Genomic DNA, 22,068 nt, shown 5'->3' on the forward strand with positions numbered 1-22,068 from the left:
AAGTCCAATTTGTTTATTTTTTTCTTTTTAATGTTGATGACTTTGGTGTCACATCCAAGAAACTACTATCAAATCCAACGTTGTGAAGATATTCTCTATGTTTAATTTTAAGCTCTTACAATTTAGGTCAATTTTTTTTTTTTTTTTTTTTTTTTTTTGAGACGGAGTCTTGCTCTGTAGCCCGGGCTGGAGTGCAGTGGCCGGATCTCAGCTCACTGCAAGCTCCGCCTCCCGGGTTTACGCCATTCTCCTGCCTCAGCCTCCGGAGTAGCTGGGACTACAGGCGCCCGCCACCTCGCCCGGCTAGTTTTTTGTATTTTTAGTAGAGACGGGGTTTCACGGTGTTAGCCAGGATGGTCTCGATCTCCTGACCTCGTGATCCGCCCGTCTCGGCCTCCCAAAGTGCTGGGATTACAGGCTTGAGCCACCGCGCCCGGCCTCAATTTAGGTCAATTTTGAGTTAACTTTTGTATATGATGTTTGGTAAGGGTCCAACTTCACTCTTGGATATCCAGTTTCCAGGCATCAACCATTTGTTGAAAAGACTGTCCTTTCCATAGCCTGGGCGATCCTCTCACCTCAGCCTTCCAAGTAGCTGGGACTACTGCTTTTTTCAAACAAAAAAACTTTGTTTTAAAAACTCTTTATCAGTCCTGGATAAAAATGTTGCCTAAGGATTCTAAGTCCTTTGGCCCCACCTGAGACAAATGCTTAATGGAACCACGTTTCACGACTTCTACTGCTGCATCTGAGGTCCAAGTCATAGTCAGTTTTTGCCTGTTCTATTGCAGTGGCCAACTGATCTAGCCACCCCACCCCTTCTCTGCACAGCAGCCAGAGGTCTCTAGAACCAGGTCAGGTCAGGTCTTTGGCTACCTGCCACCCCGAGAGTCTCATCCCCTGATTCCTGATTACAGCTCACAGCACCCCCTCCTATCAATACATGGTGTCAGGTCCCTCTGCCTTTGTGGGTCCCTTTCTCTGCCTGACAGGAGCTGAGCCTCTTCATCCAGGTCTGGGCTCAGACACTGAGGCCTTCCCCACCTCCCCGCCCAAGGTAAGTGTCCAGCACAGGTGCTTGATAGCAGTGCTTTTAAAAACACTAGGTTTCATCCGTTAGGTTGTACAATCAGTTCAGTAGGTCATGGCCGACAGTTTGTTTTCAACTTTTTATTTTGAAGTAATTATAGATTCACAGGAGGTTGCATAGGAGGTTGTCTAGGGAGGTGCTGCGTACCCTTGCCCCAGCCTCCCCCAATGTTAACATCAGGAGCCAAAAACTGACATTGGTACAGTCTACAGAACATACTCGGTTTCCCAGTTATATCTGTACTCCTTTGTGTACCTAACTCTACACAATTTTGACTTCATGTATAGCCCTGTGTAACCATCAGTCAGGCTGACAGATGGTTTTCAACACCACAGGACTCCCTTATGTGAACCCCCCCACCATCCCTAACCTAACCCCTGGTAACCTTTAATCTGTTTTCCATCTCTGTAATTACATTATTTCATCAATGTTACATAAATGGAATCCTGCTACATGTATGTTTTCAAGATTGGCTGGTTTTGCTCCGAAGAATTTCCTTGAGTTTCATCTGAGTTGCTGTGTGTACAGCAGTTACTGAAAATGGCACTGTATCACATACAGTACGGATACATATTGTTTTATATTTCAACAGTAATATGCTATATATAACAGTCTATGCCAAATAATGACGTAAAATACTTATTATTAATATGGGGTTTTATCCAAAACACTTATTTTTAAAATATTTATTTATTTAGCCGGGCGCGGTGGCTCAAGCCTGTAATCCCAGCACTTTGGGAGGCTGAGACGGGCGGATCACGAGGTCAGGAGATCGAGACCATCCTGGCTAACACGGTGAAACCCTGTCTCTACTAAAAAAATACAAAAAAAAACTAGCCGGGCGAGGTGGCGGGCGCCTGTAGTCCCACCTACTCGGGAGGCTGAGGCAGGAGAATGGCGTAAACCCGGGAGGCGGAGGCTGCAGTGAGCTGAGGTCCGGCCACTGAACTCCAGCCTGGGCGACAGAGCGAGACTCCGTCTCAAAAAAAAAAAAAAAAAGGATTTATTTATTTAGAGACGGGGTCTTGCTCTGTCGCCCAGGCTGGAGTGCAGTGGCACAGTCATAGCTGACTGCAACCTCAAACTCCTATCCCCAAGTGATCCTTCTGCCTCAGCCTCCCAAGTAGCTGAGATTACAGGTGTGAGCCACCATGCCTAGCACCTGTCCATAAAGTGTGAAATATACTGCTCTTATTGCAGTATTTGTTTTCTTCATAACACCACCATAAAAGAAAATTATCCAAACTGCTTCAGAAATTACCACCATTTTATTTTTATTTATTTTGAGACAGGATATCGCTCTGTTGCCCAGGCTGAAGTACACTGGCAAAATCATGGCTCACTGCAGCCTCAAACTCCTGGGCTCAAATGATCCTCCTATCTCAGACTCCCAAGTAGCTGGAACTACAAATACGTGCCACCATGCATGGCTCGTTTATTTTTTGTAGAGATAGAGTCTTGTTATGTTGCCCAGGCTGGTCTCAAACTCCTGGGCTCAAGCGATCCTCCCACCTCAGCCTCCCAAAGTGCTGGGGTAACAGCCGTAAGCCACCACATCCAGCCACCATTTTAAATCCCTATTTATTGATGTTTAATGTCTGTCTTTTCCCCAAACTACAACAGAAACTCTTTGAAGACAACTTGTCTGTTTCGAAACTGTGGTCTTGTAAGCCCCAAACCCTGTCCAACATGTGGACACTCAGATGTTGTGAAGGAATTGCCATAGCAACAAATGCAGGAACATCCTGTCCAGAGAGATTATCTGCTGATGTGGAACTTGAGTAGTGAAGGAGGAGGCAAAATATGACAGTCGCACTACAGAGGCAGGACTCAATGCTTCCTAACCGAGCATGCAGTCGCACACTGCATACCTTGCTAAACAAGCAGGTGGCAGGGAGCATGGCTGCACTGAGGGAAGGCCCCTCATGGACTGGGGTGCTGGCTGGCATGCCCTGGCTTTTGCTGCACTCTCCAGCTCTGCCCCATGAACCTGAAGGCAGCTGCTGCAATCCCAGGCATCACATGCAGACTGCCAATTCATTTTATTATTTTATTTTTGAGACGGAGTCTTACTCTGTTGCCTAGGCTGGAGTGCAGTGGCATGATCTCAGCTCACTGCAACCTCTGCCTCTGGGGTTCAAGCGATTCTCGTGTCTTAGCTTCCTGAGTAGCTGGGATCACAGGCGCATGCCACCATGCCCAGCTAAGTTTTGTATTTTTAATAGAGATGGAGTTTCACCATGTTGGCCAGGTTGGTTTCGAACTTCTGACCTCAAGTGATCCACCCGCCTCGGCCTCCCAAAGTGCTGGGATTACAGCAGACTGCAAATTCAGATGCCCCTTCCCTGTGTTTAAGAGTAAGAAAAACCTTGTAGATCTCTAGCAGTCTTCTTCTTTTCCCTCACTGGGTGGAAATGCTCATTAATCCAGCCACAGCCATGCTGGAGGCACCTTGGTTGCCTTAGACACATCAATACTCCCCTGATGATGGGGGAACGCTGGCTCTGCTGTAGATGCTCCTGCTCTTGGGATCCTGTGAACACAGCCCCCACCCCCACCGTTCACAGACACAGACAGGGGCTCTTAGGGAGCACAGGAGAAAACACTCAAGCAGGGAAATACTGTTCTTTAATGGACACCCTTCTGAAGTGATGGATTGTTCTACCCCAAAGAACAAATTTAAAGATATTCAACTTGCTGCCTGTGTCCAGGAAGAGAGCAGGGAGGGTGCTGGGCACAGACCCAGCCTAGCCCTCAGCATCACACAACAGGGCCACCACAGGATGAGAAACCATTCTATTAGTAATAAAGAGACCGCTTCGAGAAATAGCGTTTTTGGTGGTTCGTACATTTTAAAACACCTACAAGAGAATAAGCATACAAGTTTCTAACACTGTCCAGACAACACTGTTATATATAAAATCTAACAAATGTAAACTTAATTTTCAGCTTCTATTTGAAATCAGATGAAATGGCTTTTGATACATTAACCACCAGGGGAAATTTTTTTGAGGGAAGGAGTCCTTAATTCCACATGTCTTGGACTTGGATTTCTTAAGGTGAGTCCACAAACCCTCTTTATGCAACGTTGTGTGTTCTGTAGCTGTGTGCATTTCTTAAAAACTACAGTCTCCAGGGGCCGACCTGGGAGCCTAACAAGTGAAGCCTGCTGGTGCAGAGGGGCCAGCAAGCCCTGCCTGCTCGGCACACCTGCCTGCATGTGCAGTGGAACTGAGTGGAGCAGAGTGTGAGTACTCACAATGTTCACCAAACCTGAGACATAGCAGGCAGTTTCCCAAGGACTAGGAAAGACATTCACAGTGGTGCAACTGTTTAGCTACCTCATTATGACCCACCTGTGTGTCCACACAGGTCAGGGCTACCCTTCAGTTTACCTGAGAAGCCTAGACCTCAGGACCGCCATCTGCTATGCTACTGTGCCCAGCCTGACCTGGCTGCTCACAGGTACCTGGCCATAATGCTTGGCCTCCTGGAAGCTCTGAAGCGGTGCAATTGTCCTGCAGAACATCGCAGCGTCAGGGTACCCTGCAGGCTGGTGAGGGGTGGGCAAGTAGGACCAGCAACGTCCTGCTCCACGTTCCAAACCCAGCAAGAGCTCACAGGGACCCACTAGACTGTGTAGGCTGTCACAGTCCCCAGGGTTGTGCAACAGCAACTTGAAACAGACCAAGGAAGCTGCACAGGCCAATGGCAGGGGTGCTTGTCACTCGTCCTTCTCCTGCGGCAGAGGGAGATGCCAGTCTGGAGGGGGGCTCTGCCTCGGGGCCCACACCAGGATGTGCTTCCGTGCAGCCTGGACTCGTGCCCGCTCGCTCTCACAGAGGGATTGCTGTGCAAATAAGACTCTAGTCACTCCCCAGGCTCTGAGCACCCTCAAGACCCCTGTACCTCCCCCCAAAACACAGATGGACAGGAAGGGGCCTATGGTGCACACCACTGTGCAGCACAGCTGCATCCACCTTGGCGAGTATTCCATATTAGCGCACAGAGATTGAGATCATTTTGTTCTCACAAACTACTGTGAAAAACTACTGAATAGGTCATAATAATCTGAGGAATTTTAAAATATCTTCTCCTGGACCTCAGGGCTCAATGGCTCTGGCTGACCTTGTGAGTCTGGGGCATATTCACCTGCTGAGAGTGAGCCTGGGGGTGGAGTGGAGAGGAGAGAAGAGTCTGAGACAGCAGCTGTGGGGAGCTGCAGGGAGGAGTGTGGTAGGGAAGAAGGGAGGAAGACAGGGAAGAAATACATGCCCAGGGTATCCTGGAAGGGTGGGAAGAGTCCAGAGGACAGACCACCTGCCTGAGTGGTGCCACAAGTGCCATTCAACCCATCAGCTTCTTCTAGCTACTGTATCCCAATACAGACACGGGTCAGTGTATCACAACACGGGAGACCTTCGCTGTGGGCCCTTGGTAAGTATCAGGTGCTATGTGAGCCTCTTTACACAGATCATTTAATCTGTCTACGTCTGTCTTTGTTCAAGCTCTGTTGCCTCAAATAAAATATTTTGATCATGTTTAAAAAGCTATCAGAAATGCAGCACAGACTATTAAAGATTCCCAAATGTCCATTCCCAATGTGGCAGTTAACAGCGTCCCTGATACCGTTTTTTGGTCCAAATTTTAGAGCTAACATGTTTCCCTAATGATGAGATAATCTTCTGCTGGCTAGTCTACTTCCTGCTTTTTTTTCACTAAACAATACACTGTAGGCACTTTCCCACACCCAGGTAGATGACTGACTATTCCTTTCAAAGGCTATCCGGTATTTCACTTTGTGGAAAAAGCTAATTGGTCAAATGTCTATTAGTGAAATTTAGGTTGTTTTCAGCTTTTGCAGTATCAAAAACATAATTAGCATTCCGAACTTTTAACTGTACACTCTTATCCAATTACTTCCCTAGGATAAAGTTCCAGAAGTAAAACTTAAAGTCAAAAGGTATGCATCTGACATTTACATAGTCAGAACACCCGACACCCCCACCAACACTGTACAACTACCCAGAATTCTTCAAACCCCCATCAACACTTAACGACTTTCTGCTGGGCAAAACCTGCTGTTACTGTCATTTAGACTTATATACCTGACACCTGGCCATGTGGTTTTTTTCTTTTTTGTTTGTGAGATGGAGTCTTACTGTACTGTTGGCCCAGGCTGGAGTGCAGTGACACGATCAACTCATTGCAACTTCTACCTCCCAGGTTTAAGCAATTCTCCTGTCTCAGCCTCCCGAGTAGCTGGGATTACAGGTGTGTGCCACCATCCGTGGCTAATTTTCATATTTTTAGTAGAGATCGAGTTTTGCCATGTTGCCAGGCTGGTCTCGAACTCCTGACCTCAGGTGATCTGCCCACCTTGGCCTCCCAAAGTGCTAGGATTACAGGCGTGAGCCACCACGCCCAGGCTTTTTTTTTTTCTTTTTTATTATTTTTATAAAGATGGAGTCTTACCACGTTGCCCATGGCTGGTCTCAAGCTCCTGGGCTCAAGCGATTCCCTTGCCTTGGCCTCCCAAAGTGCTGAGATTACAGGTGCCCACCACCATGCCCACCTGGCTTTCTTTTTTAATGAATTGCTTCTTTGTGTCCTTTGGCCATTTTTCCATTCTGAAATAATCCCTATATTTCTTATTGATATATAAGAGCTCTTTATACACACACGCGCAGATATACATACATTAAAATTATCAATCTCTCGCTATACAGGCTGTCAGCTTTCTTACTTTTTTTGAGTTTCACATATTATGGAATAGTCATAATTTTCTTTTATACAGCAGTCTGGTTTCCACATCAGTTCATGTCTTTCAGATCACTGTATACACTTAACAATGTTGAAGTGTTGATCAGTCCCATTGATTCTCATTCCTTGGCACTCCCCATGAGCCTTGCACCTTTCGGCTGGCTTCTCTCCATCTCCTCTCTCACAAGGGGTCCACCGTAGGACTGTATATTCTAGACTACAGTGTGGGTGCCAGGAGGGCAGAGACTCTTCTTATCACTCGTGCATCCCCAAGAGTACCCAATGTAGTACATATTTGCTGGATGAATAAACAACTAGAACCACCTCCTTACCGATCTCTCTGCTCCTGTAAAATACTCTCTACACCCTAGCAAACAGATTGAACTTTTTTCCTCTTTTTTTTTTTTTTCCTGAGACAGGTCTCCCTCTGTTGCCCAGGCTGGTGTGCAGTGGCGTGACCATAGCTCACTGCAGCTCTGAACTCCTGGGCTTAGGCGATCCTCCCACCTCACTCTCCCAAGTAGCTGGGACCACAGGTGCACGTCACCACACTTTGCTAACAGACTGATCTGTTAAAGATATAAATCGAATTATGCTTCCCAGCACACTTTAGACTAAACTCTAAACTCCGTATCAAGGCCCACCAGGTCCCTGGTATACCGCTTTCCAACCATCCACCTACCCTCTGCTTCAGGAACACAGGCCTTCTCTGTTTCTCAGCAGTGTCTACCGGGGCTGGATGAAGGCTGGCTCCTGGTCACTCAGGACTCAGCAACATCATATCCTGCGTAGGCCAGCTGATGACCCTAACATTGGACAGTTGCCCTCTTTGCTCTCTAAACCACTCTACACCCTCCTCGCTGGTCTCCTTCGTTGTCTTTCACGCCCCCTGAAAGTCCTGTTGATATGCTAATTTATACCAACTCTCAAAAGAAAGGAAGCGTGAGGAGGGTAGGGACCTTGACAGTTCTCGGCTAGGTCGCGGGGCCTGGGGCGTGAAGGGGTGGGGAAAGCTGGGCCCTACAAGGCGCTCCGAAGCGCCGCCCCGCTCCCTCCCGGCGCACCTGGGCCTCGGCGCTCCGGCGCTTCTCCCAGTCGCGGCAGCTGGCCAGGTCGCGCCGCCACTGTTCGCAGGCCGGCCGCTCGCCGTGGACGTAGTAGTGGTGCAGGAAGTGCCTGGCGCTGCGGCAGAGCTTCCACTCGGCGCGGTAGGCCTCGCAGGGGCGCGGCGGCTGCGGCGAGAGGCGGCGCCTGAGTGGGGGCCGGCGGCCGCGCCCCACGCCCGGAGCCTGTCCCGTTCCCTCCCTCCGGAAGACCCTGGTGGTTCCCGGGTCCCGAGCACACTCACCTGCCAGCCGCTGCCGTCCGCCATGTCTGGGCGACCGGGGCGCCAAGCCCGCCCCTCAGTCCGCCAGCCAATGAAGAATGAAGAAAGCGGCACCTCGTGATCGACTGAAAGAATAACTAATAAGCACCGACACATTCAATTACAGTTTCGCCCCCATCTTAGAGAAGCTCGGACAAACAGGACGAGCAACCAATAGCAACCGAGGGCGGCTGCGGCGCGCGGAGGGCCAGGGTCGCAGGGTAAGTCCGGGACGAGGCCTGGCGCGGAGCCTACTCGGCCACCGCGAAGCCAGCGCCATTCACCCCGGGCCATGAGGGCATCCTGGGCCGCGCAGCTACCTTTTGTCAGTCGCCTCTAAAATCACACTGCTCTGGCCAGTTCTTTTTAGCAGCTTTATGAGATTTTCTCAAATCTCAACAATGCGGTTTATTTTCAAAAGTATGTACTGAGCATCAAGTTGGTGCAGCGAACCTCCCAGATCTGCAGCTCTGGCGGTCTTGTCTGAGCGTCCACTCAGGATGGAGGTGAACTCGCAAAGTAACCAAGGTTGGTTGGGCATGACGTGTGGTGGATCTAGGGTTGGATGACCTGCCCAGGGAACGCAGGCTTGAAGTGGAGGCTGAGAAGGCAATCCGAGCACGGCCATAGGCCGGTCAAAGGCATGGAGGCGGTGTGTAGCACGGGTGAGTGGGGTAGGAGTGGCTTGGATGTCTGTAGCTCGATTCTAAGGGTGCGGGAGACATGTAACATTTACCTTATTTATTTTTCGAGACAGGGTCTTGCTGTGTCACCCAGGCTTACGTGCGACCTCGAACTCCAGGACTGAACAGCTGGGACCACAAGCATGCACCGCCTCACCAGGCTAATTTTTAGTTTTTTGGTTTTTTTTTTTTTTTTTTTTTTTTTTTGTAAAGATGTGGTCTTGCTAAGTTACTCAGGCTAGTTTGGCCTCAAGCGATCCTCTCACTTTGGCCTCCCAAAGTGCTAGGATTATAGGCTGAGCGACAACGCCTGGCTGCAACGTTTATAAAAAGGAGCAATGCACAAGAGGCAACAAAGGCAAGTAAAGGGGAAGCTGGTGGGCTTGCAGAAGTGCCCACTGGGACAGACTCCCTGGAGGTGGGTCAGAAAGCTGCAGTTTTACCAGGGGTCCTGCTGTTGAGGCAGCTGGCTCAAGGACCAAGCCCAAAGAGGACACTGGGAGGAAGGCTGCAGGCCAGGGTGCAGGAGTAACGACCAGAATCAGTGCTCCAACTGGCCCCACTAAAAGGCCCTGGAATGGAATCCATCCTGGTCCAGGCAGGGGAGTGTGCCTCCAGCAAAGGACCAGGCGTTTCACTGCATACACAGCAGGTGTTACTTAGTGAAGACAAAAACCCAGAGCCAGAGGTACTGCAACATTCTTGATTATGCATAAAGTGACAATTTGTTAGCTGATGTGATCCTGCAAATGAAAGCTGCTACCCACCAAGGAGGGTTTCTCCCTCTGCTAGTAAAACTGAGACTTTGTCAGTGGAGGGTCAGGTAAGTCCCCACAGTGCTCACGCCTTCCAAAACCACGCCTAGTTCCAGTGATGATGGTTTGTGCCACAGGCCAAGTACTGAACATCATGACACTCATAGACACTCTTCACTGAAGACATGTGGATAGACCCTGGGGCCACCATCCTCTCCTCTCTGGAGTGTTGGAGGGGCCCTGACCAGGGCAGGATCCCCATGCCTAGAGGCAGGGTCAGCCCTGGCTCATGGGGGACCCCGCTGGGCTTAGCCATTGCCACCTAGGAATCAGGCAGCCTTGTTTCTTCCTACTTTCTCCAGAAGAAGCCCTAGATGGGAAGTTTTCTAATGGTGAGATGGAACACGGGGCATCTGCCAACAGGACTTCCTTCAGTTCTGGTCAGAGGCCCAACCACCAGTCTGTGTTAGTACCTAATCAAACATTTAGATTTAGGCTTTAGTTATTGCCTGTTTTTACTTGAAATTCTTGGCTTAGAATTATTCCCAATGGGGCCAGGCACAGTGGCTCATGGGAACAAATTTAAAATAATCAGATTAGCATGTCAAAAGATCTCACGTTATAGAAAGTGAAGACCTAAGACCAAATAAATACTGATAAAAAATAAAGACAGGCCAGCAGAAGCTTGGATGATTTAATAAATTAAAATTAGGAGTGGGGGAGTAGGGAAGAAGGAAAGAGAGGAACATCTCTTTAGCATTTGTTCATTCCAACATTCACATTTGCTTCTCCATGGAGTTGTTTCACTATGAACAGGTTCACTAAGGAGCCAGTTATGTCCATATGAAATGAGAATAAAAGTGTAAACTCATTCAGATCAGGTTTTTCTGAGTGATGTTTTTGAAAAAAATATGGAAAATAAAAATAGAAACATTCTTTGTCAAATACTTAAATTGCAGCCACAGTAGTGGGACAGCCACTATTTATAGAACATACGTCTATTTAAACCCTTTTTTTAGGCCAAAGACTGACACCTATGCAACTGACCTAGGAAAAGAAAGGATAAATGAAAAAGAAAGAACACTTCATGTTAGACAATTTAGTCACCTCCATTGGTTTTGACAGAATTAGGGATACAGAATTGCTCCTGCTGAGGCAGTGGGAGCCCCCCTCAAGCTGAAAGCATGAAGAGGTGAGGCGGCAGCTGCCTACAGGCCCTCAGGGACAGCTCTTTGTCTTTCCCCAAATCAAGCATACAACTACAAAGTCCTGCTGCTCCACTTCAAGTAAAACTTGATAATTCTTAGGTAACTCTAAGCAAATCTTAAGTAACAGAGTATTCTGATGAGGCTCATCCCTGTCAGTGCCAGTAACTAAAAGCCAAGATGTTGCAATTTATTCTTTTATTATTTTCCAGTCAGCCAACAGTCCTCACTTAGGGCTTTCTTCCCTTCTTACGCAACGACTGTCCTTCTCCAGAGAAAGCGACAAATCTGCCTCCAGCTTCATCCTAGGTGTGAAGAGAAGATACTATTTTCAGAAACTCCCTGGAGATTTACAATAAATGCCTTACTCTATAGACTCACGTACCATCCATATTACTCATAAGAAATGTCTCAGGCTGGACACGATAGCTTACACCTGTAATCCCAGCACTTTGGAAGGTAAAGGTGGGAGGAACGCTTGAGCCCAGGAGTTCAAGACCAGCCTGGGCAACATAGTGAGACCCCATCTCTACCAAAAATAGCTTGGTGTGGTATGTGCCTATGGTCCTAGCTACTTGGGAGGCTGAGATGGGAGGATGGTTTGAGCCAAGGCCATAGTGAGCTATGATTGTGCCACTGCACTCCAGCCTGGATGGCAGAGCAACAGAGCAAGACCCTGCCTCAAAAAAAAAAAAAAAAAAAATCTCTAAGTTCATCACCCAAAAACTTCAGGTCACTTTTCTGTACATGCTTGAAGAACTGTTTTCCCACTTAATTCTGAAGTCTCATGCCAATAAACTTATCTAGTATACTCCCAAGGCTACAGAACTGAATTCTGTTAAAAAGAATTCCATTATGTAGAAGAGCCAGTTTTCTACCAGTGGACATTGCTGTGGTAAGCAGCTTAATGTATTTGTACACAGCTCTTGATATTTTTTTAGAGCTCAAAGTCTTGGGTCAAAGCGTGTACACATTTTTAATGCTTTTAACTTATAGAGAACAACCAGCCCTCAGAAACATTCTACTAAGCTATCCTTCCATCAGCAGAAAGAGGGATTGTTTTTTCCCAAGCCTTTGAAAACTGCACATATTTTGTTTCACATACTTTTATTGCTAGTCAGTCTGAGGCATTACCTCAACTTTTCCCTAGGAAGAAGAGGATTCTGGAATGTTCAACACAAATCCCTGCACCTGGCTCCCCACTAACTGTAGCATGTTATACCTGCAGTAGAACACCATTTAGTATTTATGTGGTAATATTCATGTAAATTTGAGTCACGGCTGCATTTAGTCTTCCTTTGCCACACAGCCTTCCATTTATCCTGGTGTCAATAGCTGCGTTTGGCTTTTTTCTCTATATATTCAATCACAGCCTGCATTGCATGGAGTTCATCTGTTTTGACAAAGCTGTGTCCTCCTGGGCCTTCACCCTGCCATACCTGGACTGGCCTTTCTCTAGGTACCGTACGTGTTAGTGGGGGCTCCTTATTTCCTGGATTCTATGACTTTATTTCTACCTTATTCCTTCATTTTAGTGAGGGACACCTTCTAGGAGCTTCCTGAGAAAAGATGCATAAGGATTATCTTCTTGTGAGTTCCTTTTTTCTACTCTCATATTTCATTGATAGTCTGGTTGGTATGTTAGTCTGCTAGGGCTGCCATATAAAGTGCCAAAGACAGCGTGGCTCAAACAACAGAAATTTCTTGTTCATAGTTTTGGAGGCTAGAAGTGCAGGATCAAGGTGTCAGCAGGTTTGGTTTCCTCTGATGCCCTTTTCCTTGACTTGCAGATGGCTGCCTTCTTGCTGTGTCCTCACATGGCCCCTCCTATGTCCAAATTTCTTTTTTTTTTTTTGGAGACGGGGTCTCACTTTGTTCCCCAGGCTGGAGTGCAGTGGCGCGATCTCGGCTTACTGCAAGCTCTGCCTCCCTGGTTCAAACCATTCTCCTGCCTCAGCCTCCCAGGCTCCCGCCACCACACCCGGCTAATTTTTTGTATTTTTAGTAGAGACGGGGTTTCACCATGTTAGCTAGGATGGTCTCGATCTCCTGACCTTGTGATCCACCCGCCTCGGCCTCCCAAAGTGCTGGGATTACAGGCGTGAGCCACCACACCCAGCTCAAATTTCCTCTTCTTAAAACGACACCAGATTGAATTAGGGCCAACTCTAAGGTCTTATAACTTAATTGCTTCTTTAAATGGCCCTATCTGAGTTACTGGGGGTCAGGGCTTCAACACAGAAACACTGGAGGGACACAATCCAGCTCTTAAGAGTTGGTACAGAATTTTAGGTTGGAAAAAAATTCAGAATTTTGAGGATATTGCTCCACTATCTTCTAGTTTCCTCTGTGTCCTGCTAAGATGATGTCCCTTTTTTGGGAGACAGGGTCTTACTCTTACCCAGGCTGGAGTGCAGTGGTGTGATCTCAGTTCACAGCAGCAGCCTGCACCTCCCAGGCTCAAGTGATGCTCCCAACTCAGCCTCGAAGTAGCTGGGACTACAGGTGCGTGCCGCCATGCTGGGCTAATTTTAAAATTTTCTGTAGAGACAGGGTCTCCCTATATTGCCCAGGCTGGTCTCAAACTCCTGGGCTCAAATGATCTTCCCGCCTCAGCCTCCCAAAGTGTTGGGATTACAGGCGTGAGCCATGGTGCTTGGCTGATGATGTCCTTGATCCATGGTGATACCTCTGTTCTCTCTCCAGAAGCTTTAGGATCTTTCTTTGCCCCAAAGTGGGGCTATTTTGATTCATTTTGCTGGAACTCAGTGGACCCTTCAAATCTGTGAACTTGTGTCCATCTTTGGGGAAACTATTTCCCTGATGATTTCTGCTCCTTTGGTTTCTGTGGCTGTTCTTCCCACAAATCCTCTACTATTTAGATGTTGGACTGGGAAGCTTTCTGACTCTGGCCTTCACTTCAGAGGTAACAGTCTAGAGTGCTACTGGAGTCGGGCCTCCAGCCTTCTGGGGTGGGGGAGGGAGGGTAATGCAGCTCTAACTGCTTAGTAACAGAGTTCTGTCATTAGTCCCTCATTTCTAGAGGTGCCTTTTGAGAATTCTACAGTCTACACACAATCTACACAGAACTGCTTCTAGGCTTTTTATGATCTGCTAAGGTACCCTGGGTTTTCAAAGCCTTGTAGTTGCCTCCTCTTCCACTGTCTTTCTTACCTCATGACCTTTAGCCACAGCCTTAGTGGGGCTGCAGGATGGAGTAGAGCTAAATGTGTCTTCAATCCCATCTTTAAACATATACTTCTTAAATACATATTTATGGTCAAACAGGCCTGCTGTGCCCACCGGCCTACCCCGCCTTCTGTAAATTTGCAACAGTCAAGTCACAGTCAGCCTGGGGGATGTCCCATGCTGAGGTCTTAGGTCTGAGTCAGGCACTGGCTTTTAGTGAGAAAGGCAGCCTGTAGCTGGTGAAGCCTGGATGGTGCCTGAAGGAGGGGCTGGAGGGTGAGGTCTGATTGGCCACTGTTTGCTCCTCTGGGCCTGAAAGGTCTCAATGCTGTTTCAACTTGAACATTGAGCCCAGAAGTGATTGTGAGTAGGACCAGGTGTGCAAACTTCACAGTGGTCTCTGTCCCCAACCACCCCAAGTGCTAGAGAGAGTTCGGTAATCAGGATAGGCCAGGGATGGGTCCTATGTAGCAGCTGGCCCTGAATGGGTGACTCAGTACATCTGCCCTTGGCCCTACTCCTGGATCCTCAAGGGTCCAATCCTTTGAGAAAAGGAACCAGGAAAGCGATGGGTCTGAAGTGCTGGTGTTCTAGAAATCCTCATCACACAGAGGTGACTGCGTTCCACTTGCTGCTGGGCCTGGCCCACTCCCACAAAGTGCCCATGTCTATAGGATGCTCAGCCCTTGCCTTCCTCTGTCCCACCACCACCCTGCTCAGCTGGAAGGTACTTCCTATATTTGAAGTTCAAGGTCTCTGTTGGAAGATGAAGCCCACCCAGGGCACACAGTTCTGTGATAACAGAGCCTGGAGTCAGTTCTAGAGCAAGACAGAGGTCCCGACCCCCATGCTGCAAGTCTTCTGTTTCACACACCTCACACCAGCACTACAGAAAAAAACAGGACACCAGGGAGCAGAGGGACCCCAGGAAAGGGAAAACATCACAGATACCCTGATGTGGTTTGGCTGTGTCCCCACCCAAATCTCATCTTGAATTCCCACGTGTTGTGGGAGGGACCCGGTGGGAAGGAACTGAGTTGGTGGAAGGTAACTGAGTCATGAGGGCGGGTCTTTTCCGTGCTGTTCTCGTGAGTGAATAAGTCTCATGAGATCTGATGGTTTTATAAGGAGGTGGTTCCCTGCGCCAGCTTTTTCTCCGCGTGCTACCATCCATGTAAGATGTGACTTGCTCCTCCTTGCCTTCTGCCGTGATTATGAGGCCTCCTCAGCCATGTGGAACTGTAAGTCCATTAAACCTCTTTCTTTTGTAAATTGCCCAGTCTCCAGTATGTCTTTACCAGCAGCTTGGAAACAGACTAATACACACCCCTACTCAGAATGCCAGGAACCTCAGTCATCACTAGCAAATAAATCTCCTCATTACCAACCAAGGAAATACACTCACCTCTTCAACCTTTTTGACAAGGGGACGTGAATTTCTGATGAAAGTTATCTTACCAAGTTTAAATTCATAATTGGGAATTCCTCTGTAAGAAGAGAGAGACAAGGAGAAATGTTATTTCCAGGAAAAAAGGACTAAAATTCATTTATGACAGTGAAGAGGAATGCAGAAAAGATGCTGCTGCACCCCACCTGGGCCCTTTGGTGCTTCCTGGCATCCTCCCAGGAGGGAAGCAGAAGGTAACTGGCTTCCTGGTTTAGTATCAGCATTGGGTATAGGGCCAGGGGCTTTAGGCTCTGTACCTGTCTATGGAGAGGGGTCATCTGAAGGATTGGGAAGGCCTCACTGTCACTGTCCTGAGCTTCACAGAACCCCCTGAGGTGGCTAGACTCTCACTCCAGTATTCTCCTGATTTCACACACACAACAGACAACTGACACACCTCAGCCCTGCCCCTGCCATCATGGCCACCAGAGGAAGGGTCTGCTGTGGGTCCCTGGACCCAGCAACAGAAGCACATCTGAGGTAGCTCCTCAGGGAACTTTCAGGAGAACTAAGATAATGTGACCTGATTAATAATTCAAAGTCACAAAACAGGAAAATAGGCAGATCACCAAATAGGGACCAGAAGGGTTTTGAATAAGAGACAGATCTGATCAGACGCACATCTTCGGAAAGCCACTGGGGGCAAGAAGACGCTGAATTGGAGGTATGGAGTGAGGCTGGACCACAGTGGTACTGAGGGTGGCACTGTGGAAGGAGGGACATGTTGTGCTCCACCCCACCAAGGAGAGCAGGTAAGGGTAAAGTCCCTTGGGCCTACTGACCCAGGCTTTGTCTCCAGAACTGGGGTGAGGCTGCCCCACCCCAGAGGGCTGGCACAGATCCTCCTCCTGTCCTGAAGGACAGCCAGGACAGACTTACCTTTTAATATCTCCAGGCTTGATTGGGGAGGGGCTGGGCTCCACCCCTTTCTTCTTTCCATCCAGTCTATTGCCAGAGCCGGAGAAAGCCTAGACAGGAAGTAGTTGAGTCATATAATGAGCCCAAGTGTGAGGACAGATATGTCCTTTGCTTGGAGATCACTGCAGGGATGTGAGCTGGGGTGCTGTGCAGACCCTTCAGGACCGAAGCCCTGACTCCTCAGCTGCTGGGGTGCTGGCAGCTGAGAACTCTGCCCAGTTCCTCAGGGGGCGGCCATGAGCTGAAGAGAGCCACTTGGCCAAGGGCAGCCAGCAGTCAGTGTTAGGTTAAAAGGCCTGACCCCTGCCTCTGCAGGGCCACCCAGTTCAAGCTCTGTGGGTGGGCTAAGGCCACTGTTGTGACTGCCCCATAGCTCAGCTTCCCATCATTCTGCTGTCTCTGCTGCTTCCTGGCACCTCCTGCCACCTCAGTGCCCACACATGAGCCACCTCCACCTGTTTCCCACGGAGCCTTGCCAGTGGTTATGCTAAGGGTCATGTTTGCAACCCACATGGTACAGGCAAAGAAAAAAGGAAACATGATTTACAAGAGAGAGAAAGCAAATGTGGTAACATTTGGTGAACCTAAGGGAAGAGTATATGTCTACTGTACTATTTAAACTCTTCGGTAGGTTAGAAATTCTTAAAAAGCTGGGCTGCCTTATGGGGCTGTTGGGAAGATTCCAGCAGAGAGTAGATATAAAAGTGTTTGGTAACTGAGCAAGTGGTAGATTTGCATGCATGTGCACAGGTACCCAGAGGCCCAGCCCCTGCTGATGTCCATCGAGCATCATGAAGAACAGCTTGAGTGAGTGCTCTAATTTCAAGGAGCAGAGGGCACAGCAATGTAAGTCAAGTGGTCTGGTACTCACGCGGAAGCCCAGCTCTCCAGCATAGCCACTGTGGCCGGCTTCACCTTCCTGACAGAGAAAAAGAAAAATAGGTGAGCTCCTCAGCGGGAACACCCAGCTTCCCTCTCATCCCCCACCCCTAGCTAGAATGTCCCCCGGAAGCATGGCTGGAAGGGACGCAGAGGATATGACACCAACACCAGCAGAGGCCACCCACGAGTCACTACCAGGAACTCAAAAGCAGCATGCAGCAGGACAGCAAAGGACACTGGGGATAACACTTACTGTCGACTCCTCATGCTGGACTTGTCTTTCGGGTTCTTTGTAGCCCAGGGGAGCATCAAAGTCCACCTGTGTTTCCAGGATTTTAAAAGTAAAATATTCAGACATGGCCACCCTTGGCTTCCTTATCTTTTTTGCTTTTAATTGAGACAACTATAGATTCACATGCAGTTTTAAGAAATAATACAGAAAGATGCCTTGTACACTTGCCCAGTTTTCCCAACGGTAGCATCTTACAAAATTACAGTAAAGTATTGCTGCCAAGATATTAACACTGGCACAACCCACCACTCTTATTCAGATTTCCCAGTTTTACATGTTTTTGTTTATGTGTATCTTTAGTTCTACACAATGTAATCACTGTGTAGGGCCATGTATCCACCACAGTGGAGATGTAGAACAGTTTCACCACCACTAGGATTGCCCATGTTGTCTTTTTATAACCATACCCAGCTGTCTCCCAGCCCCCTCCACCAGTCCTAAGCCCTGGCAACCCCTAGTCTGTCTTCCATTTCTAAAGCTCTGTCACTTTAAGGATGCTATATAATGAAGTAACTTTTTGGGATTGGCCTTTTTTGCTCAGCAGTATTGCCTAGTAATACAACCAGGATGCTGTGTGCATCAGCACTTCATTCCTACTCAGAAGGTTCAGCACGCTTCCTTAGCTCTTAAGAATATTCACTCCTCAGCCAGGTGTGGTGGCCCATATCTGTAATCTCAGCACTTTGGGAGGCCAAGGTGGGTGGATTACCTGAGGTGAGGAGTTTGAGACCAGCATGGCCAACATGGTAAAACCTCGTCTCTACTAAAATACAAAACTAGCTGAGCATGGTGGCACATGCCTGTAATCCCAGCTACTCGGGAGGCTGAGACAGGAGAATTGCTTGAACCTGGGAGGTGGAGGTTGTAACCAAGATCAGGCGCCTGCACTCCAGCCTGGGCAACAGGAGTGAAACACAGTCTCAAAAAATAAATAAAAAAATAAAATTCACTCCTCAACAGGTCAGAGCTAACCATGCAGCACTGGCAACACTCTGTTGCCTCAACTGGCCCTGAGATAGATGACAAGGTCACAGTCTCCTCATGATGTTCTGACAGCATCTTCCTCCTCTTTGCCCAAAGAGTCCCAGGGGCTGTTTGATGCCCTCCTGACACCCTGGCCTGCAGTGGTCACCAAGTGCCCATCCTCCCAGGGCCCAGGCTCACTGTAACTGGACAGAGCCACTCACGTTCATGTCACACTCAATGATGGACACTGCCTTGTCAGGTTTGGTCTCCATCACACGCAGTTCGTAGATCTATGGGGCAAACACAGAAATCAGTTGGATGGTTTCCTGGCAGCACTGAAGCTGTCGCTGTCCATGTTACTGTGGCTCTACCGGCTCCCGCGAATGACACAGCATTCACGCCCACGACACAACCTACAGCTGCACTTCTTGCTGTGACAACACTACCATAAGGGACAGGCTGCCCTGTGCCCATCGCAGAAGAGATGCTGTTCCCCAGATGTGGTTCAAATTAGACAAGGTAGTTATACAGCTAACTGCAAAAGACACTAACAATCTCTAACTCAGAAAGTTCACTTCTGGAACTTTACTATTTATTTTATTTATTTTTAGACAGAGTCTTGCCCTATTGCCCAGGCTGGAGTGCAGTGGTGTGATCTCGGCTCACTGGAACCTCCCGCCTCCTGGCTTCAAGCACTTCTCCTGCCTCAGCCTCCCTAGTAGCTGGGACTATAGGCATGCGCCACCACACGTGGCTAATTTGTGTATTGTTGTAGAGACGGGGTTTCACCATGTTGACCAGGCTGGTCTTGAACTCCTGACCTCAGGTGATCTGCCCACCTCGGCCACCCAAAGAGCTGGGATTACAGACGTGAGCCACCGCACTTGGCCTTCAAAATTTATTCTAAGTAAATAACTAGCTATTCCCAATGAGAACATTCTAAGAAGGCTCATACCAATGTCACTAATGCCACTGTACAGATGCGCCTTGACTTACGATGGAACCGAGTCCCATAAACTTATCGTAAGTTAAAAATGTATTAATACTCCTAACCTACCAAACATCATAGTGCAGCCTGCCTTAACCATTCTCAGAACACATACGTTAGCCTAGAGTTGGGCAAAATCATCTAATATAAAGCTTATTTTATAATCAAATGTTGAATAACTCATGTAATTTATTGAATACTGTACTGAAGATAAAAAACAATGGTTTTATAAATATTCAAAGTATGGTTTTTACTGAATGTGTATAATGTTTGAATCATCACAAAGTTGAAAAATTCTAGGTAGAACAATGGTCAGGGACTGTCTGTATACTCAAAAGGCAGCTGAATTATATTTGTTCATATATAAATTTATAGTTATACAACAGTATGCTATGCAGCCAACAGGAAAAGAATTTTAAAACCAGTCATGTTGCTTGTGTCTAAGATGACCTCGCGAATGTAAAAAATGCACATGAAAAATGTCCAGAAGCAGGGCTGTGCATATTGGCTCACACCTGTAATCCCAGCACTTTGGGAGGCTGAGGCAGGCGGATCACGAGGTCAGGCGAACGAGACCATCCTGGCTAACATGGTGAAACCCCGTCTCTACTAAAAAATACAAAAACTTAGCTAGGAGTGGTGGCAGGCTCCTGTAGTCCCAGGAGGCTGAGGCAGGAGAATGGTGTGAACCCGGGAGGTGGAACTTGCAGTAAGCCGAGATCGCACCACTGCATTCCAGCCTGGGCGACAGAGTGAGACTCCATCTCAAAAAAAAAAAAAAAAAAAAAAAACTTCCAGAAGCACAGAAATTAAAAGTGGCCCTATCTACTTTTTCCTGCATCATTTCAGGTTCTTTGCTTTTATCTAAAGTCTGTCTTGCTTTTATTTTTTTGAGATGGAGTCTCGCTCTGCCACCCAAGCTGGAGTGTAATGGTGTGGTCTCAATTCACTGCAACCTTCGCCTCCCAGGTTCAAGCGATTCTCTTGCCTCAGCCTCCCAAGTAACTGGGACTACAGATGCATGCCACCACACCTGGCTAATTTTTGTATTTTTAGTAGAGACGGGGTTTCACTATGTTGGCCAGGCTGCCCTTGAACTCCTGACCTTGTGATTCACCCCCCTCGGCCTCCCAAAGTGCTGGGATTACAGGCATGAGCCACCGCGCCTGGCCAGTATGTCTTGCTTTTACAATCATTTAAAAAAGTCTGGATAGTCCCACCATTTAAAAAAAAAAACCTAAGCAGGGCCAAATCTACTTTTAAAAGTGTCGTAATTATTGAATAAACAAGGAATAAAAAGGATCTGTCATTGTGTGGATATACTACCATTTATCCACTGAGCATCCGGCCTGTTTCCAATCATTTTGCGATGTTAATGACACTACTATAAACATTCAAACATGTCTCCTAGGGCTTGGCTCAAGCTTCTCTACCGTTTTTATGTGTTCAAATTGCAGGCCACAACCAATCAGTGGGTCATAAAACCAATAGGGCTGCAAGCAGAACTGAAAAGGAAAGAATTGGAGGACAGTACCCTAGAAGTACCAGAATATATTGCATTTAGTAAGGATAAATATGCCTATGACATTTTCCATTTACTTTTATGTATTGGCATAATATTAAACACTTTTTTTTTTTTTAACTATGGGACCACTTTTCTAGGTTGGTGCTCCTCAAACTACCTGGGAAGACCTAGTTTTTAAAAATGTGCAGTCTGCTGGACTGCCACGTGGTCCTCTTGCACAGAAGCAAGACACAACACACACCAAATGCCCAGAGTTCACCAGGACAAGGACCGGTTCTGTGGCCATCTGTGTGGAGGTTACGACAATGCCAAATTGCTATACGTTTCTAAACATTCACTTTTGACTCCTGCTTCCCCCAGGCCCTGGCAACCACCATTCTTTTTTTTTTTTTTTTCCCTTGAGGCAGGGTCTTGCTCTGTCCCCCAGGCTGGAGTGCAGTGCCATGACCCTGGCTCACTGCAGACTTAACTGATCCTCCCGCCTCAGCCTCCTGAATAGCTGTAACTATAGGCACATGCCACCACACCCAGCTAATTTTTAAAATTTTGCATTACTTTTTTGTAGTGACAGGATCTCACTATATTACCCAGGCTACTCTCAAACTCTCGGGTTCAAACAATCCTCCGGCCTTTGCCTCCCAAAGTGCTGGGATGCCAGGTGTGAGCCATGGTGCCCAAGTGATTCTACTTTCTGTCTTCCATGAATTTGACTACTCTAAGTACCTCATGTAAGTGGAATTGTAGTATTTGTCTGTCTGCATCTGGTTTATTTCACTGAGCAGAATATTCATCCATGTGGTAGCATGTGTCAGAATTACCTTCCTTTTTAATGTTGAATAATATTACATTGTATGTGTATACCACATATTATTTACCCATTCATCTGCAATTTATTTTTTACTGTGGTGTGAGTTAGGAACTCAATTTGTTTTTTCATCTTAGGAATAGTCAATATCCTAGATTCCCCAACCCCAGTATCTCCTTTGCCTGATGACATCA

The 22,068-nt window shown here is 47.6% G+C and overlaps 2 protein-coding genes and 1 long non-coding RNA gene across 4 annotated transcripts in view; 1 reads left to right on the top strand and 2 right to left on the bottom strand.

The window, feature by feature from the left end:
• Positions 1-1,154: 1,154 nt before the first annotated feature.
• On the bottom strand, positions 1,155-8,432 carry C15H22orf39 (chromosome 15 C22orf39 homolog). The gene is made up of 3 exons (XM_011739860.2): positions 8,202-8,432; positions 7,918-8,085; positions 1,155-4,940 (listed from the first exon to the last, which is right to left on the bottom strand). Exons 1-3 carry the CDS (start codon positions 8,334-8,336, stop codon positions 4,815-4,817), a joined length of 429 nt encoding a protein of 142 aa, XP_011738162.1. The 5' UTR covers positions 8,337-8,432; the 3' UTR covers positions 1,155-4,814.
• Positions 8,433-8,450: 18 nt separating this feature from the next.
• On the top strand, positions 8,451-10,532 carry LOC139358662 (uncharacterized). The gene is made up of 2 exons (XR_011613883.1): positions 8,451-8,747; positions 8,977-10,532. It is a non-coding gene; the product is annotated as an uncharacterized lncRNA (long non-coding RNA).
• Positions 10,338-22,068, bottom strand: part of UFD1 (ubiquitin recognition factor in ER associated degradation 1) — a 30,162-nt gene continuing 18,431 nt past the window's right edge. For both annotated transcript variants that reach the window (XM_011739861.3, XM_011739862.3), the window contains exons 7-12: positions 18,778-18,846; positions 17,552-17,617; positions 17,288-17,335; positions 16,378-16,466; positions 15,457-15,538; positions 10,338-11,167 (exon numbers count right to left, since the gene is read on the bottom strand). In XM_011739861.3, coding sequence (XP_011738163.1) covers positions 11,093-11,167; positions 15,457-15,538; positions 16,378-16,466; positions 17,288-17,335; positions 17,552-17,617; positions 18,778-18,846 — 429 coding nt within the window. In that variant the 3' untranslated portion in view covers positions 10,338-11,092. The remainder of the gene's footprint in view (positions 11,168-15,456; positions 15,539-16,377; positions 16,467-17,287; positions 17,336-17,551; positions 17,618-18,777; positions 18,847-22,068) is intronic.

Source organism: Macaca nemestrina, chromosome 15 (assembly GCF_043159975.1).
Source record: "Macaca nemestrina isolate mMacNem1 chromosome 15, mMacNem.hap1, whole genome shotgun sequence".
Classification (NCBI taxonomy): Eukaryota; Metazoa; Chordata; class Mammalia; order Primates; family Cercopithecidae; genus Macaca; species Macaca nemestrina.

Bases quoted from the DNA above. Each gene is read 5' to 3' on its own strand.
- C15H22orf39 (XM_011739860.2), bottom strand. From the start codon at position 8,336: ATGTGTCGGTGCTTATTAGTTATTCTTTCAGTCGATCACGAGGTGCCG. The intron at 8,086-8,201 runs GTGAGTGTGCTC...CTCTCGCCGCAG, and splicing joins CGGACGGCAGCGGCTGGCAG to CCGCCGCGCCCCTGCGAGGC. The intron at 4,941-7,917 runs GTGCGCCGGGAG...TTATTTGCACAG, and splicing joins GCCGGAGCGCCGAGGCCCAG to CAATCCCTCTGTGAGAGCGA.